Source organism: Callospermophilus lateralis, chromosome 16 (assembly GCF_048772815.1).
Source record: "Callospermophilus lateralis isolate mCalLat2 chromosome 16, mCalLat2.hap1, whole genome shotgun sequence".
Taxonomy (NCBI): Eukaryota; Metazoa; Chordata; class Mammalia; order Rodentia; family Sciuridae; genus Callospermophilus; species Callospermophilus lateralis.
The window spans coordinates 80,649,323-80,665,595 of NC_135320.1; the positions used below are offsets into that span (position 1 = coordinate 80,649,323).

The following is a 16,273-nucleotide window of genomic DNA, read 5'->3' on the forward strand; positions in this document are numbered from 1 at the left end:
AGCATGTTTTAATAAACACAGAATGACTTATCATGCCTTAAGGTCTTTGTAAGTTGCTGCTTCTTTCTACAGTGTCTTTCACTAAAATGGCTTTTTTCACCTTCTAAATAAAATCCAATTAAAACACCACCATAAGATAAGTTTTCCACGGTGATGTCCAATCTACACTTTGCTAAGTTAATACCTTCTGATATATGCCTTGAATGTAACTTATGGAAGTAAACTATGAGTTCACATTTCTGTCTATGCTGTGCTATCAGACTGAGAACTCCCTGAATGTAGTTACCTTTGCATCCCCAGCACCTTCTGGCTGGTATACAGGAGAAAGTATGCATATATTAAACTGAAGTAGAAAAACGGTATGGAAAGGGGACAGTTAATAAAGACTTATTTAAAGATGGTCTTCATTTTGTAAACTCTTAAGATTTCATTAAATCATATTTTAAATGCACTAGAATACTTAATTTGTATACCAAAATTTGCATGTAAATTAGTACATAAAAAGCTAGATTTATCTACATGGAATTATTTCTATATTGCTTAACTATGGAGGTATACTGAGCAAGATTTAACCAATTAGAATGATGGAACTGGTGGCCTGAATATTACTACATATCTAGAAATAAGCAATGTAGTATTATTAACTACTCCATTTAATAAAAAAATGTGGCTTTATTCTAAGTAATAATTAGGAACAGGTAAATTAACTGTTTGGGCAATTTTTAATGTGGTAAAAAAAATTTGAGAGGTCCCTTTGATGGACCAAGGCTCCTATGTAGTCTAAAGATAAGGCAATGTTTCACACATGCGTATTTCCAAATGAAGAAACACACACAAAAAGATGAGAGAAAAAAGAAAACACCAATGTTAGAATCAAAGGAAAACATATTTAAAAATATAAAGTAACAACAAGTGAACTCTGTTCTGGTATGATAGTATGTTTTCACTAGATTTCACTTATAGTACAGTATACCAGGAAGCGTCAAAATAAAAGTTCTACATTGGCAGATGGGGGGCAACAGGAATCATTTTTTAAATTTATCTGCCTTTAAGAAATTAATACTTTCGATGTAATTCTACATTATTAGATATTACTGTTTTAGCAATTTTAACCCTTGCCTGCTACTAAGTTTGCCATTTAAAATTTTATGTTAATGACCCAATCCCCTTAAGACTGGAAAAGTCAAGACAAATAATCTTTTAAATACTACATTTAACCTCATGCTTCCCACTGTACCACCACATAATGATAGATTTATAAAAAGATCAAGTGCCAAGTCTTGAACAAGATCTTGACTATATCAAAGCCAAGATTCTGCAAATGTAAAAAATTGGGGACAAAGAGGAAAAAGGAGAGAGAGAAGAGCAGAAAAATAGACAAGACCAAGTTTGAAACAGATGCAAATAAACTAAAATACAGCTTTCATGTAAGTTGCCTCCTCTGAAAGAATAATCTTAAAAGTCAGCAATTTGCTCAACATCTCCAAGCTGATTAAAAGTCATGCTAAACATGCACTTAAAATAGCATTGTTAAATTGTTGAGAAGGGTCAAGAAAATTAATACATCTAAAACATTTTCCCCTTCAAAAAAAAAAAAAAAAAACCCAACAATTTAATATGGTCCTGATATTGACATTACTTCTCTTTACTAGCCTGCACACAGTACACAAAGTGTAACAGATCATTTATAGGAATGTAGTAAATGTTGAAAATATCAGTGACCACAAATATTCTATAAAATGGAGATATGCTATAAATTGATGTGTTCATATAACAAGTGCTCTGGCTCAAAGGGAAAAAAGTATAAATGATTCATAACATAGAATAAACTATATAAAAACTAAACAGAAGTTGGTAGTAAAGACAATGTCTTTCTTTGGGTTCATTTTAAGGATTCATTTTATTTTTAAAAGAAAAAGTCTTAAATTTTAGGAATCTATTCAAATGTTTTAATTTCAGATAAAGTGTAAGGAATCATGAGATTTAACCTAAATGCTATCTCTTCACCCTTTCCTAACAATTTTCTAATGATCAGTTAAAACAGCAACATTCACGCTAAAAGACCAATTTAATATCATTTTTCTCAATTTGAAAACCAGACAAGCTAAAGCGATACCATCAGCCAAAAAAGCAAAAGCTTTGCACACATGCACAGAGGTCAATGACACTTACCTGCCACTCTTAGACCATATTACAATAGGTCATGCAACATAAAACAAACAGAAGGCAAATTACTTAAAGGTCTGTGAACCTATTATTTTTCTTTTTATTTAGAGTTAGAAAAATGAGTTCCTGAAATAAATACATAAAATTACGTTTTTAACATTTCAAATTATCTGCAAAGATTAAATAATTTAGGTTCACACTTACCTTTTAATATTATGCCCAAATACTGAGCTCTGAATGGCCTTCATGAACAGAATTCATATTTAAAATAGTTTAACATACACAGAGTAATTGAAACCTAGTCAATTTTCAACTGGAATACAATTTTCCCCCAAAGACTGCTTGCATTAACAAATCTTGAGGTAGTATTTTTCTTTTCCACCAAAATTTTTTTTCATAAAAATGTTTCATTAGCATATATCTCAAATTATAAAATAATCTCCAACTAAGAAATATGAAATGTCTTATAAAAATTCAAATAAAGACATTTTTCTCATCAGAATTTAATCTATATAAAATCTAACTTCCAGTTCTAGAAGGCACCAGAAATTTTACTCAAACAATTCACAGCTCAGTCATGCAAAGCAGTTAAAAAGATGGCGAAGTGGAAACATTCATTAAGTGCAAGACAAACGCAGTCTACTGCAGGCAAAGAGAAATAGATATAAAATCATCTTCTCACTTTCAAAATCAAGGAAAAAATTTGGCCCCTGCTCAAGGTCTGTGCATGTCAAAACTTTAAGAAGATTCCCCATGTTAAGGTACCTGTCAAGACAAGAATGAGAAAAGAGAAAATATCCCTTTATAAAAAAGAACATCTGAAATTTATTAAAAAAAAAAAAAAAAAAAAGTAACAGGGAAAATGTTCATTAGGCCATGAATTCATCCTTCAGGTTACCCAGACTGTGCTCTGGCAGACAGCAAACCGGGTTCTCAAGGTGTTGGTATGGAAGACCTAGAGGTGAAATGTGGTTTTTCCTGTACACAATGACACAACTGTTGCTCTAATTCTTCTTAAAATTCTCCCAAGACAAGTTTCATTATTGGCCTTATAATGAAAAATTCTTTAAGTATTCCAATAGTGCTAGTATTCTGAAAAAGAAATTCTGATCAAGAATTACTCACATGTAATTTTGTTAGTATAGCACTGAAACAACAATATATTTCAAAGCCAAATATTAAGAGGTTTGGCTTTCAAAGCTCACCTTTGACTCTCATCCTAAAATAGCAGAATATAAAACTTACTTCCTATATGCCATTAAGTACAGCATATATTTTCAATCAAATTTGAATCATTAATAATTTGTGAAGGTTATTCAAAGCATTGATTCCAAATATGCAGCACAATTATTATTTTTTAAAGAAAATTATTATAGGATTATAAGCAAACAGAGTGTTTGGCATAGTCACTAAAGCATACTATTAGAATGTTCATCATAAGGCTACTTGCTTCATGGACTAATGAAAGGACAGCACTGGCTACAGACTCAACATGATTTTAGCAAATGAAGAACTAAAGAATTATACGTATGATGGTGATGTTTGCCTACAATTAAGAAAAAAAATCATGCAAACTTGGTTTGATCCCCCATGTTTAATTAACAAATATTCTGGCTGGCCTTCACTGTGGTGTGAATATAATTAATCGTTCACCTTTACCATTATGCACCAGCTGTGAAGGGCTAAAGAGACTTACTTTCAAAGTCCAAGAAAAAATGTGCTGCATTGTGGTCTATGTCCCTGGTTAGCACCTTAATGAGATTACCCATGCCAGCAAACCTAAAAATAAAAATGGCAACATCATTTAGTTCCAGTAAAAAAAATTTTTTAAGCAGAGGCCTGGGATTCGGCAAAGGCTGGCTTGTTCATAATTACCAACAGGTGCAGGGTTATATGCTTCTGGCATTGAAAATTTGGAACAACAAAAGCACATTTGTCTAAGTTTATAGATCCTGTCCTTTTCCACATGTCAAAAGTGTTACATAAAGCAAAGTGGGGAAAAAAAGATTATATTTTTACATATAACTTGCAATATTTCCATTTGATTAATATCTGTTAATGTTGATCCTTTAAAATTTTTGAGGTATATATTTTAAATTTAAATTAACAGCAAAACTAAAATTTTCAATTAAGTAAACATTGAGACCATTATTTTTAAATTAGTGCAATATTTTTCTTCTTGCTGAATTAAATCTTATCGGGAAAACAGAGAAGATAGTATTTAACCACATTTAAACATTACACTGAAGGAAGTTACCAATTAATGACCCTTTTTTTAACATGACCCATTTTTAAAAATCACCAAACCAACTCCAACATTTCTTACATCTTCTAAGATTAATCAACTTCTATTATTTAAGTCTTAAATTAAATATTCAACTATATACAACCATACATAAAACTCAAAAGCTAATACAGCAAATAAGGAGTGAGCAATTATGACAACTTGGTAAATTTGCAGAGCAAAAGAAAATAAAAAGAAGGCACTGGCATAAATCTTGTCCAAGTATTTGCCATAATTCAGTGAGAATGAAGGTGGAAAGCACTGTCAGAACACTTGGGAAACCAGGTTCAAACCTGGAAACTGGAGTAAAAAAGGGGAAGGCAAACTGTGACATCAGAGTTACTCACACCCTACTTCCCCCATCAACTACAGAGCTTTTTCTCCAAAAACTAAGCTGCAGGCAGATGTAAATGGAACAAAAACCATAATATTTTTCTTAATGAAAGAAGACACCTTATCACACCCATTGTAGGAAGTGTGAAAAGGACAAACATTTATGATCACCTGCTCTCCGTTCCCCCTTCCTCCACCTAGTCCCCAACAATGGTTATGTTCCTTATGGTCAGTTTCCCAGAGGAGATAAATTCACGTGTGAAAGTCGGGTGAACAAAACATACATTTCTCATAAAATGTTATATAAGAATCAAATTTATTTGCAAGGAAGATAAATACTGAATGGTATCTCTATTTTCAAATGATATTCCTCCAAAATTTATCTTATTTACATTAATATTTCTATTACATAGAATTTCAATGTTCTTATATGTTTTACATGATGAATTAGGTGAAATGAAATAGATTTACTGAGAAAACATTTCCTTAATAACTATCTTACACGTAAAAAAGTTTAATAATACAAGCCTTTATATTTAAGGAAAAGCACTTTTCATAAATCATCACATCCAAATTACCTTAAATTAGTTACTACATTTATTCAATAAGTTTTTGAAAGAACCATTTGAAAATATTTTTCACAAGCTTTATCTTTTCAAACATATATGGATTATGTTTCCAAATATATGAATCTCTCATTAACAAGAACTGATATTAGAGATACAAAAACTATCTAGTATATCAAAACTGCAACCAAAGGTGCAAAACAAGTCATGAAAATGAACCATAATTGTTTTCAACACAAAAAAGGCAATAGACTATCCAGTGCTAAGAGTAATCAAACCATAATCCTAACTCTAGTTTACTACCTGTTTGAATTTAAGAACAGTAGTTAACTTCTGGGATTCATTACTAATACAACAAAGACAACTATAGTACCAGTCTTAAAGGGTTATTACAAAGGTTTAAAGATTTAAGCACTGACTCTGCAATATCCAGCATACAGAAAGCACTTAAAAAATGGTGGCTGTTTTTATACCTATAATCCCAATATCAGTTCTTAAAATGAACAAAGGTTGTAATTCTTTTGACACACAAGTCTTCAATTTATCAAATAATTTAAATTTCCTAAATCAGAGTAAAACTCTCTTTAGCCCATTTTGGTCAAAAATATTGCTGAAATGCTATCAAAATTAGTCCTCTGTAGGAGATCAGCATCAATATATGAGTTGGGGCAGAGGGGAAAGGTTTGGTTTCTTTAACATTTTACCTATGTGCACACAATCCACCCGTGGGGAAAATACTGCAACTAGCCAACATGTCTGCCCCATTTTCCTGCGGCCCTTCTGCAACTTATTGCACTATTTGGTTCTCCCTTCCAGGCACCCAGTCTAATGTGGTCTATGTTTCTCACCACTTGATATGATACTTGATAGTTGATGCTAAAAGTCCTCAATGATTTAGAATTCTTTTTCCCCATATACAGACACTGATCGTGAAAATTGACTCAATTTATCTGGCATAGTGTTTCTCATTGCACCATTAACATTTGGAGCTGGAAAATTCTTTTATCGTAGGGTTTGTTTCACAATGGAGGATACTCAGCAGCATCCTGAACCTCAACCCACTAGAAACCAGAATCAACTCCCCAGCATGTTATTATAATAACCAAAAATGTCTTTGTCAAATGCCCCTATTGCCCAATGAAGAAACTCTTCCTATCCTATAGCATACAGAACACAAACTTTTTACGTAGGAAACCACACCATATATCTTTTTTAACAAAAACTCGTGGAATTTTTCAAAAATCTGAAAAATTGTTCCATTATAACATTATTAGTTCTCCTGTGTTTTACAAAGATAAACAAAAAAATTTAAACCATACCTGTTTGCCTTATTTTAATATGAAAAAAACCCCCACCTCAATGTGACTGAATTATAGCTCCTAACTATCAGCTCTAGTAGGGATGCAAGATTACCTGGGTTTAAAACCCTGTCACTTCCAACCTTAGTGACCTTAGTTAAATCTCTTAACCTCTCCATACCTCCACTTTGTCATCTGTAAAACATACATTATTAAAATTAACTGCAAGACTGGGGCTGAGGCTCAGCAATAGAGCGCTTGCCTAGCACGTGCAAGGGCCTGGGTTCGATCCTCAGCACCACATAAAAATAAATAAAATAAAGGTATTGTGTTCAACTATAATAAAAAAATTATAAAAAAATAATAATGATATTCAATGCAGAGGGTCCCTAAAATCATTAAAGGGAAAACACAATCAAAACATTTAGTACCATGCCTGGCAGATTACTTGCTGCCATTACTGCTGCAGTGTGGAGCGACATAACTACGAGTCATTTCTAGTAGCAAAGCCTGAGGAATGTGAGGCCTGGGAACATGTGGCAGCCTGCTTCCTGCCATAGAGGACGCCAGGCTGTCAGAGAAAAAGGAAGTCAACATGTAGGACAGAATTGCAGAAAGTGTCCCGCAGTCACTAATTTCTCAGACTGCCTGATTTTCTTCTCGTTTAAAGATACCTTACCTCCCTTTAATCGCTAGCCCTTTTACTTGTTGAGCTGGATTTCTGCCAACTGTATCTAAGAAGAATTTTCACTAATGAGATTTCTAAGTTTCAGATAAATGGATAAATCTGATCTGAAAGGATTTTTTAAATAGCTTATGTAAAACTAGATCCAAACTATGGCTGGGATATTTTGGAGGAATGTTTTAAAATAAATAATAAATATTATTATTTAGAAAATAATAATAAGCTCTAAGTACGACTGACTTATATCTAAATTTAGTAGAAAATTACTAAATTTAATAATTTAATAAATCTTACTATCTAAATTTAGTAGAAAATTCTTTTAGATCATATTTTATTGTAATTCTTGAATTTCAACTAAATACTATGTTTATTAAATAAGCTAAGAAAAAAATCAATACAAATTTAATACAAGAAAGCCAGACTTGGTTTATTTCAAGAGTTTGTAATATTTATGGTGGAATTTTGTGACCATGAATGAACTCTTATGTTACAGGTTTATTTCCAAAGTGGACGACTCATCTGGAAAAGAGCAAGCTCTTCCTGGCAGGTACTCTGCGGAATGTATTTTTAAGCTAACATTAAACCATTTCCCCCATAAAACACTTTAAAAGAAGTTTCTTATAGAATAACAGAAACAGAACTTCCAGTTTCAGTTACTGTGTTACTTCCTCCAACTTTCTAGAAACTTCACAAGCAATGTTACTTTATTTACTCCTTCCAGCTTGAGGGGCTTAGCACTGCTGTCTCCTCTGCTTACAATTAATTCCAAGATGTACCAAAGGCTAGCTTCTTTTCATTCTTTGGGCCACATCTCAGATGTGCCCTTCACTGAGAAGCTTTTCTCTGCCAATCTTCTTGAAAGTGGTTGCACCTGCCACCCCAGTTATATTCCACTTGACCACCCAACATACCCTATTAGCATATCACAATCTAAATTACACTACTTTGTTTTTTGTTTTGTGGTGCTGGGAGTGAGCCCACAGCCTTGTGCAATGCTAGGTAAGCATTCTACCTGTTAAGCTACATTCCCAGCCCAAAATATTTAAATTAAAGCTGTTGGCTTTCCTCATGTGCAGTTTATAAACAATACTTGTGGGTGGGCAGAGAGAAGGAAAGTAAGCTCATATACTGACCTGTATTACTTTAAACTAGGGTTTCCTACACTCAGTACTACTAACATTTTGGCTATACAATTCTTTGCCCAGGAAACTATCTTGTGCCTGGTATGATGTCTTGACAGTATTCAAGGCTTTTACTAGGGACAACCAACAATGTCTTCAGGTACTGCCCAAATGTCTCCTGGGAGGCAAAACTGTCCCTTGTTGACAGCCACAGCTTTTAACAAATGACCACAAATATGAAGTGCATCCTCAGATTTGTCTGTCAATCCTACTACATATCCCCAGGGGATTACACCATGGGTTAAAAAAAAAAAAAAAAACCTCTTCAAATCTCTAACAACCCCCTTTTTCCCATGAAAGAAATGACTTTAATCATGTGCTTCACCCTCTGCACCTCATTCCTGAGGGACAACCTTTCCTCTGGGTCTTGGTTCTCCTGCTTGTCTTCATCTGCCCAAGGACATCAAGTCCCCTATACTACCACATTGTATTTCTCTAACTAATGAGACCTGTCAAATCAGCTGTCTATAATTATTTAATTCCACTTTTTCAAATCCCATTCTTCTGCCTCACTCCAATTTGCCTTTTATACCCATTATTGCAACAAAGCTGCTGATCAATAAAATTTGTACATCTAGCTCAATTTCAAGGCCAGTTCTCACATTTAACTTACTGAATGCAATAGCTTTTGACCCATTCCTTCCTAAAACATTTTCTCATTTGATACTTGGGACAATATATTCTCCTGTTTCCTTCCTACTTGATCACTTTTCTTTTTCAATACCCTTCCCTTTGTCAGTAGGTCTTTATTTCTCCCATTTTAAAATTTATCAGCTCCGTCTTATTCCCTTGCTTCTCTTCACAGCAAAATCCCGTCTTATTCCCTTGCTTCTCTTCACAGCAAAATCCCTTAAATGTAGTCTTCCACACTCCCTGTTTTTTTTGTTTTTTTTTTTTCCCTCTGCTTTCATTCTCTTTTAAACCTGCTCCAGCCTGGCTTTTGCCCCAACCCCACACTACTAAAATTGCTGTGAAAAGGCCACCAAGTTAATTCCATGTTGCCAATTCCAGTGGTCAATTCTCAACTCCTCACCATACCACCTGTCAGAAGCATCTGACATAACTAACACTCCTTCCTTTCTCAATACATTTTTGTCATTAGCTTAAAGGATACTATGTCTCCCTGTTCCACTGCTACACCACCCTCCCTGATCTCTGCCACCATGATCTCTTGCCAGATTACTTCAAGGGTCCTAACAGGGGCCCTGCTGTCACCCTTGCTGCCTCCTACAGTTTCTTATTATAAAAGGCAAAGCAATCTTATTAAAAATATAAACCAGCTGGCAGTGGTAGCACACACTCGTAATACCAGTGGTATGTGAGGCTGAGGCAGGAGGATGCCAAGTTCAAAGTTGATCTTGGCAACTTAGTGAGGCTCTAAGCAACTTTGCAAGACCCTGACTCAAAATAAAAAATAAAAAGGACTGGGGATGCAGTTCAGTGGTTGAGTACCTCTGTGTTCAATCCCTAGAACCGCCACCCAAAAAAATCCTACACACACACACACACACACACACACACACACAAATGACATTACTTATATAATTGTATTATAGTAATATAATTTATAATCATATTAATAATAATTAAATTATGTCAAATTAATAGATTTATCATTTATTATATTTGTATTTACTTATAGATAGATATGTCTAATACATATTATTTTCCAAACCCTTATCAAGTCCCAAACCTTATATGACCTATCTCTGGCTCACTCTGACCTCATCTCCATCAAACCACAATGTTTTTCCTGAAGCTTCTGTAATGGCCCCCCTCTTTGGAGAATCTTTGTACCTTCTTTTCTCCTGCTGTGAAATGCTCTTTTTACAGACCTTCCAGTGACAAGAATTTCAACGAGTACCTGAAGTTACCAAATTGATACACTTTTAAAGTGTAATTACAGAAATATATGATACATTTTAAAAAGATTCTTCTGATCAAACCACTCTATAGAAAACACTATAAAGTTAGGAAGATGCAACCAAAGTTGAAAGGTAAGTAGTCAATATGGCTTTGCTACCCTAAAAGTCAGTTACATCACTCTGTTGACACTTTTCTAGATCTAAGGTTTAATTAAAGATGAACATTTTTTTCTTCAGTGGTTGCTAAAAGCAACAAGTACATGCCAGAATAGTAGTAAGTTCTAAAAATCTCTGCTTCTGAAAACCTTCAGACACCATTAACCTCAAACACTACATGCACAGTCTACTTATTGAACTGCTTTAATGAAACTGCACCACCACCATTTAAAGACAATGTCAAGAAAAGGAAACTAGAAAGTGAGAAGAAAAAAAAAAAAGACACACACACACACCCCTCTTTCTGTTTGTCAAGTACTATTTTCCTAAAGTCTTCCCACAGCAAGATGGATGGGAGTCAAGGCTCTGGTTTCCTGTGGAACAGCCAGCAGCTGTGCAGAGCAGGCCCTGCCCCTCAGAGGCTTCAGCATCCAGGACTACAGGGTTCCTCCTCCAAGTTCCTACATTCTCCTAATCCATTTATTTCCTTTTGTTCCCCCAGCCCTTGAAATAACTTGCTTCCTGCAGTTTCCATTAGTATCTAAGTTACCTTAGCTTCCTCTTTGGCTCAGGCTTCCAACATTTCTATAAATAAATTCAAACATCAAGCCCCTGTTTTAAAATGCCTAGATGGTTTCTGCTTTCTTGGTTAGAATCTGACTGATACCAGAGAAATTCCAGAGAGCAGCTTAATCCTTAACTTTACCATTTTTCTCAAGCCATTATTTTCAGGTACTAGTATAGCTATGAATAAAGTGAGCCTTCAATTCTCCTTCCTTTATGAAATGTAAAGGAAGAGACAAGGAGAGCAGGATTCAGGTATTCCTAGATTTTAATAGTACAATTAAAATTTCACTATGATTTCTTAACAAACATCAAGACTGACATATTTTCATTTCAGTCTAGTAAAGTACACACAGTTAATATGCGACTTGACTTAAAGAAATGTGACATGAACAAAAAATGAAATAAAAATTGGAAGACTTGGTTTCTCATCCTAACTCTCACAAACTGTGTGACTTCACACAAGTCAGTTCAGTTGTTAGACTAAATCTCTCATATTGCTTCTGGCTATAATTATACATGCTATCCTGTATCTTTCCTACGCTGACATCTAGTGGATGCACTCACACTTTGTATTTTAAAATGAAAAATTCTTATTTCAACTATTTAATTCCATAGGATATCAGGTCATGTACATTAAACATAATAAACGAGGAGATCAATACATGGAAGTGAACCACAATAATAGTATTATATCAGACTGTCATGGCATCTGGGTTTGGTTCAAAGATTACAGTACTCTTTCGTGCCTCAGTCATTTAAAATTTAAACCACTAATACAAATTACCATCAGAGCTGCCAATATAGAACATGAAAGCACATAAATGTTTTCTGCTACAATCGCTATATCAGGTACAAACAAAGGGTCTGAGTAGAAAGTAGCAAGAAAGTCCCAAGGTAAGTAATAGAGGAGTATTCAGAATAGTGTGTGATGGGGATATGCAAACAAAATAAAAAACAAACACAAAACTCAAAATTATGAATTTATAAGTACTTAGTACAAATCTTTGTCTTGAAAAATATAATCAAAATATTATTCTGAATTCACTTTATTAATTTAATAATTAAAACCATTTTAAATCCATGAATACAAACTAATAATAAATTTTACTTCATGTCAACAATTCAAAAGAACAGCCTGGCTACCCATCCAGTGCCATAAGTAATGATCAAAGTTGTTACCCCTTTTTATTTTGTTGGAGTAGCATTCCGCTTTGAATTATGGCTTTCTTTAAATATCATGTTACAAAACATATATATGCCAATAGTTTTAGAGATGATTAACCTGGAAATAAAACATTTTAAAGTAGTTTCACTCCATTATATATTTCAATAGAGCAATGAAAGAGACAAACAACAATAAGAATACTGCTAGTATGACCATTTTGGAATAAGAACTTGACATTGCTTATGAAAGTTCACATGCGATATTCACAAATAAATTAACTTCAGCTATATAACAGATAAACAGTAGAAACATAATGCCGAGTAAGGAAACTAAATAGAAAATTATGATAACATTAAATTAAATAACATTAAAGATATCATTATTTCTGGGGAAGATAACCATAGGAATGCACAGCTTTCAAAATCACAAATAATATTCTAATTCCTCAATTACTGGCAAATTCAAGAAACTCTCTTATTTTTAGGTTTTATAATTCAGAGGGCATATACATTCTTTTGTATTTAACAATAATTAAAAATATTTTAAAATGTGAAGTTGTTGATGGGTAACAGAACATGAGAATGGTTCACTCAAAAAGCTTGGATTGGAATTCAATCCTGTATTCTTCCCAATACACATGCTCCAAAGCATGAATGATCTATTTTTTTTTTTTTTTTTTGAGAGAGAGAGAAAAAAACAGAGTGTTCGTGGGGGGGGGGGAATCTTTTTTTGTAGATGGACATAACACAATGCCTTATTTTTATGTGGTGCTGAAAATCGAACCAGGGTTGTGCCTGTGCTAGGGAGCACACTCTCGCTGAGCCACAATCTCAGCCCTGATCTATTTTTTTAAATATTTATTTTTTAGTTGTAACTGGACACAATACCTTTATTTTACTTATTTATTTTTATGTGGTGCTAAGCATCGAACCCAGAGCTTCATACATGCTAGGTGAGCGCTCTACCACTGAGCCACAACCCCAGCCCCTGAATGATCTATTTTCATAAATTTACCATTATACAAAACCTCAAACATTTTTATATCTAGTGTTTACAGCACCTGGCAGTGTCAGTGGTTGTTTTAAATCACACAACTTTTACTTATCACCTGTGTGCCAATCACAGTGATAGATGCTGAATATTCGACACTGAGGAATTCAGAGACAAATGGAAAGGACCAGATAAGATGGTGTGACATCTGTCCATAGTAAAATGAGCAAAGGACACTATGAACACATTTCTCTGGAATAACCTAATTCAGCCTTGCTAAGATCAGTAAAGGTTTCCTAGAGTGGCTGATTCTTAATTCTTTCTTATTTACCATATCTTAAATTAAGCATTAATTCAAACATAAAAGAATCAAATATGGGACAAAAAATAGTAATATTCATATACTCTATCATCCAGATAAAGCAATAACATTTTTGCCATGCAGTCATCCCCTGAAATCTATAGATGCTCAAATTACATCATTATTCACATGCAACCTTTTATATTAAATCACCTCTAGATTATTTATGCAAATACTATGTAAATAGCTATTGCTGTAATTTTATTAAACCACAAAGAAAAAGAAAAGTCAGTTCATGTTCAGTACTGATGTGATTTTTTTTTCTGAATATTTTCTATCATAATTGGTTGAATCCAGATAGTGAACCTGTGGATACAGGGAGTTAACTGGCTGTGCTTCAAATGACCTCTCCATTTTTTTGTGCAATTAGTCTCCTAATATCTCCCAACTAACTTTTCTCGCTATCTTAAGGAAATCAGTATCTTAAAAGTGTGCTTCCAACATTTTAAGATTTTTTTAATACAAAGTTATGTGTATTTTTAAAATAACACCATATTGGTCTGGCTTTCAATTCGTATAAATGAAACACTGTATTTAATTTTCTAAAAACTGGATTTTCTCAATGATTTTTTTGAGAATTATCATGTTTGTTCATTTTAGCCATTATTTACAATTCCATTATTCAAAAAAAAAATCATTTGTTCATTCTCCCTACTGATAGTGAGGTTATTTCCACTTTTACTCTTAACAAATTATGTCTAATACATCCATACACCTGCCACATATACTTGTGCCCCACATACAAGAGTCTTCATAAAATGAAAAGGTAGCTGCAAATTTACTGGGTGGGGCTATACTGCTCTCCAAACTACTTCTATCAATTCATTGTTCCACTGGTAAAATACTTCCTCTTTCCCATGCATAAAGCCTCAAGCTTTAATTCACAGACTGTGAAATATCTCACTGTTTTAATCTACACTTGCTTCATTACCTTTAAAACTGTGCACATTCTTATATGTACACAGGCCATCTGTAAATTGCATATTTATTCCCTTTGCCAACTATCTCTCAACCCCATGTCTACCTTTCTGTATTGCTATGCCTGAGAACTGGTGCTATACTGGTACACTACTGCTGCTACTCTATAACTGGGACTCAATCCATAAACATTTTCCAGACATCCTTGCCAGCTGAGTTCCTGTTAGGCTGTCTCAATCTGACAAGTTTCTGGTCAGAATAGGCTGGCAGTTGCTAAAGCAATGTGAATAGGGTGATATCAATATCCAATTCCCTAATCAGAGTCAAGAACAACCTATGGATTCCAGCATAGTACTTCTCCCTTTGACTCTTCCAGTCTTTTAAATACTTTTGTAACCAATCTTCTATGTTAAATTCTTTTGACATTCCCAGGGTGGTTCTGTTTTCTGAACTCAACTCTGACTGATTTACCACCTTTTTCTTTCCTACATATCTTTTGATGCTTATGCACAAGGCAAATGCTTCCTTCCCCTAGTCTCATGTCATTGTTTACATGTGATATAGTCTATTTCTTCTTCTTTTCTTGGTGGTCTGTGCTTATTAAAGTACTAATTCTTTAAAACTGCCTTGGCTATTCTTGACTTTTTATCATCCATGTGACTGTCAACTTCTATAAGAAATCCTGGTGGGATTTTTATTTGATTAGCATTAAATGTGCATATCGTTCTGAGACAGAACTGCCATCTTTTAACACTACCCATTCTATCATTTAATCTATTAATATGGTAAATTACATGAACTCATTTTTGATTACTGAACTGTCCTTGTAATCCTGGGACCTATTTGGTCATTTTAAATATATATATTTCTTGATTTGGATTGCCAATATTTCATTTTGGATTATTTCACAACTGAGACTGACCTGTAATTTTTTCCTCTGGTTCTGCTATCAAAGCATATATGTATATGCTTTTCATATTCTTTGGAACAGTTTGTGAATAGTAGAGTATAACAGTTCCTTGATAAGTTTTCTAGAAAAGTTCTTCTAAATCTCTAAAAGTCTGTATCTTTTTCATCTTTGAAACTTTGGCCTCTAGCAGACATTCTGTCACACAGCCAGGCTTGATGAAGATTTTACTGAATGAATAAATTAACAAATCAAGCAAAAAAATTTATTCTTTTAAAAAGAGAATACCTAAATTAAAAACATTCTATAAAAGGAGTGACTTTAAAACAAATGAAACAAATGCAGCTTTATAAATTAAGGAGTAAGGATACAGACTGTGTTACCTACTAAGAAATAATTCAAGTTCCACAAAGGTTAAGAAAATCAAGAACAAGGTTACCAGGCAAATGTTTATTGCTAAGATATTAAAGTGTACCTAGACAACAATATTTTCCCACCATATTCTTTACCACTGAATTACCTTCCCATCTTGCCAAGGAGGTACTAATTACAGCCGAATGTATGAATTTTCTTTATATTCTTTTTAAAAATATTATTTTATTTCAACTGAAGATGAGACAAAATTCCTGAGTAAATTCAAAAAGAATATTCCATAATTATTCAAATGACAAGGTCTGGTAACATTGACTAAATAATAAAACTTCATTTTAAATTAACAAAAAGCAAAAGAGCTGTTCTACAAAAAGTTATTTTCTTAGCAATAAGAATGGAATACACTAATATCACTTTATTCTACTTGTTTTATGGTGCTGGGGATAATTTTAAATGAAT

At 33.6% G+C, this 16,273-nt stretch overlaps 1 protein-coding gene across 12 annotated transcripts in view; it reads right to left on the reverse strand.

The window, feature by feature from the left end:
• Cyrib (CYFIP related Rac1 interactor B) overlaps nucleotides 1–16,273 on the reverse strand; it is a 141,748-nt gene that overhangs the window by 27,530 nt on the left and 97,945 nt on the right. For 11 of the 12 annotated variants that reach the window (XM_076835749.2, XM_076835747.2, XM_076835756.2 and 8 more), the window contains one exon: nucleotides 2,849–2,931. In XM_076835749.2, coding sequence (XP_076691864.1) covers nucleotides 2,849–2,921 — 73 coding nt within the window. In that variant the 5' untranslated portion in view covers nucleotides 2,922–2,931. Of the gene's footprint in view, nucleotides 1–2,848; nucleotides 2,932–3,862; nucleotides 3,943–16,273 lie in introns of those variants that run through there. The other variant, XM_076835754.2, reaches the window with a different exon arrangement.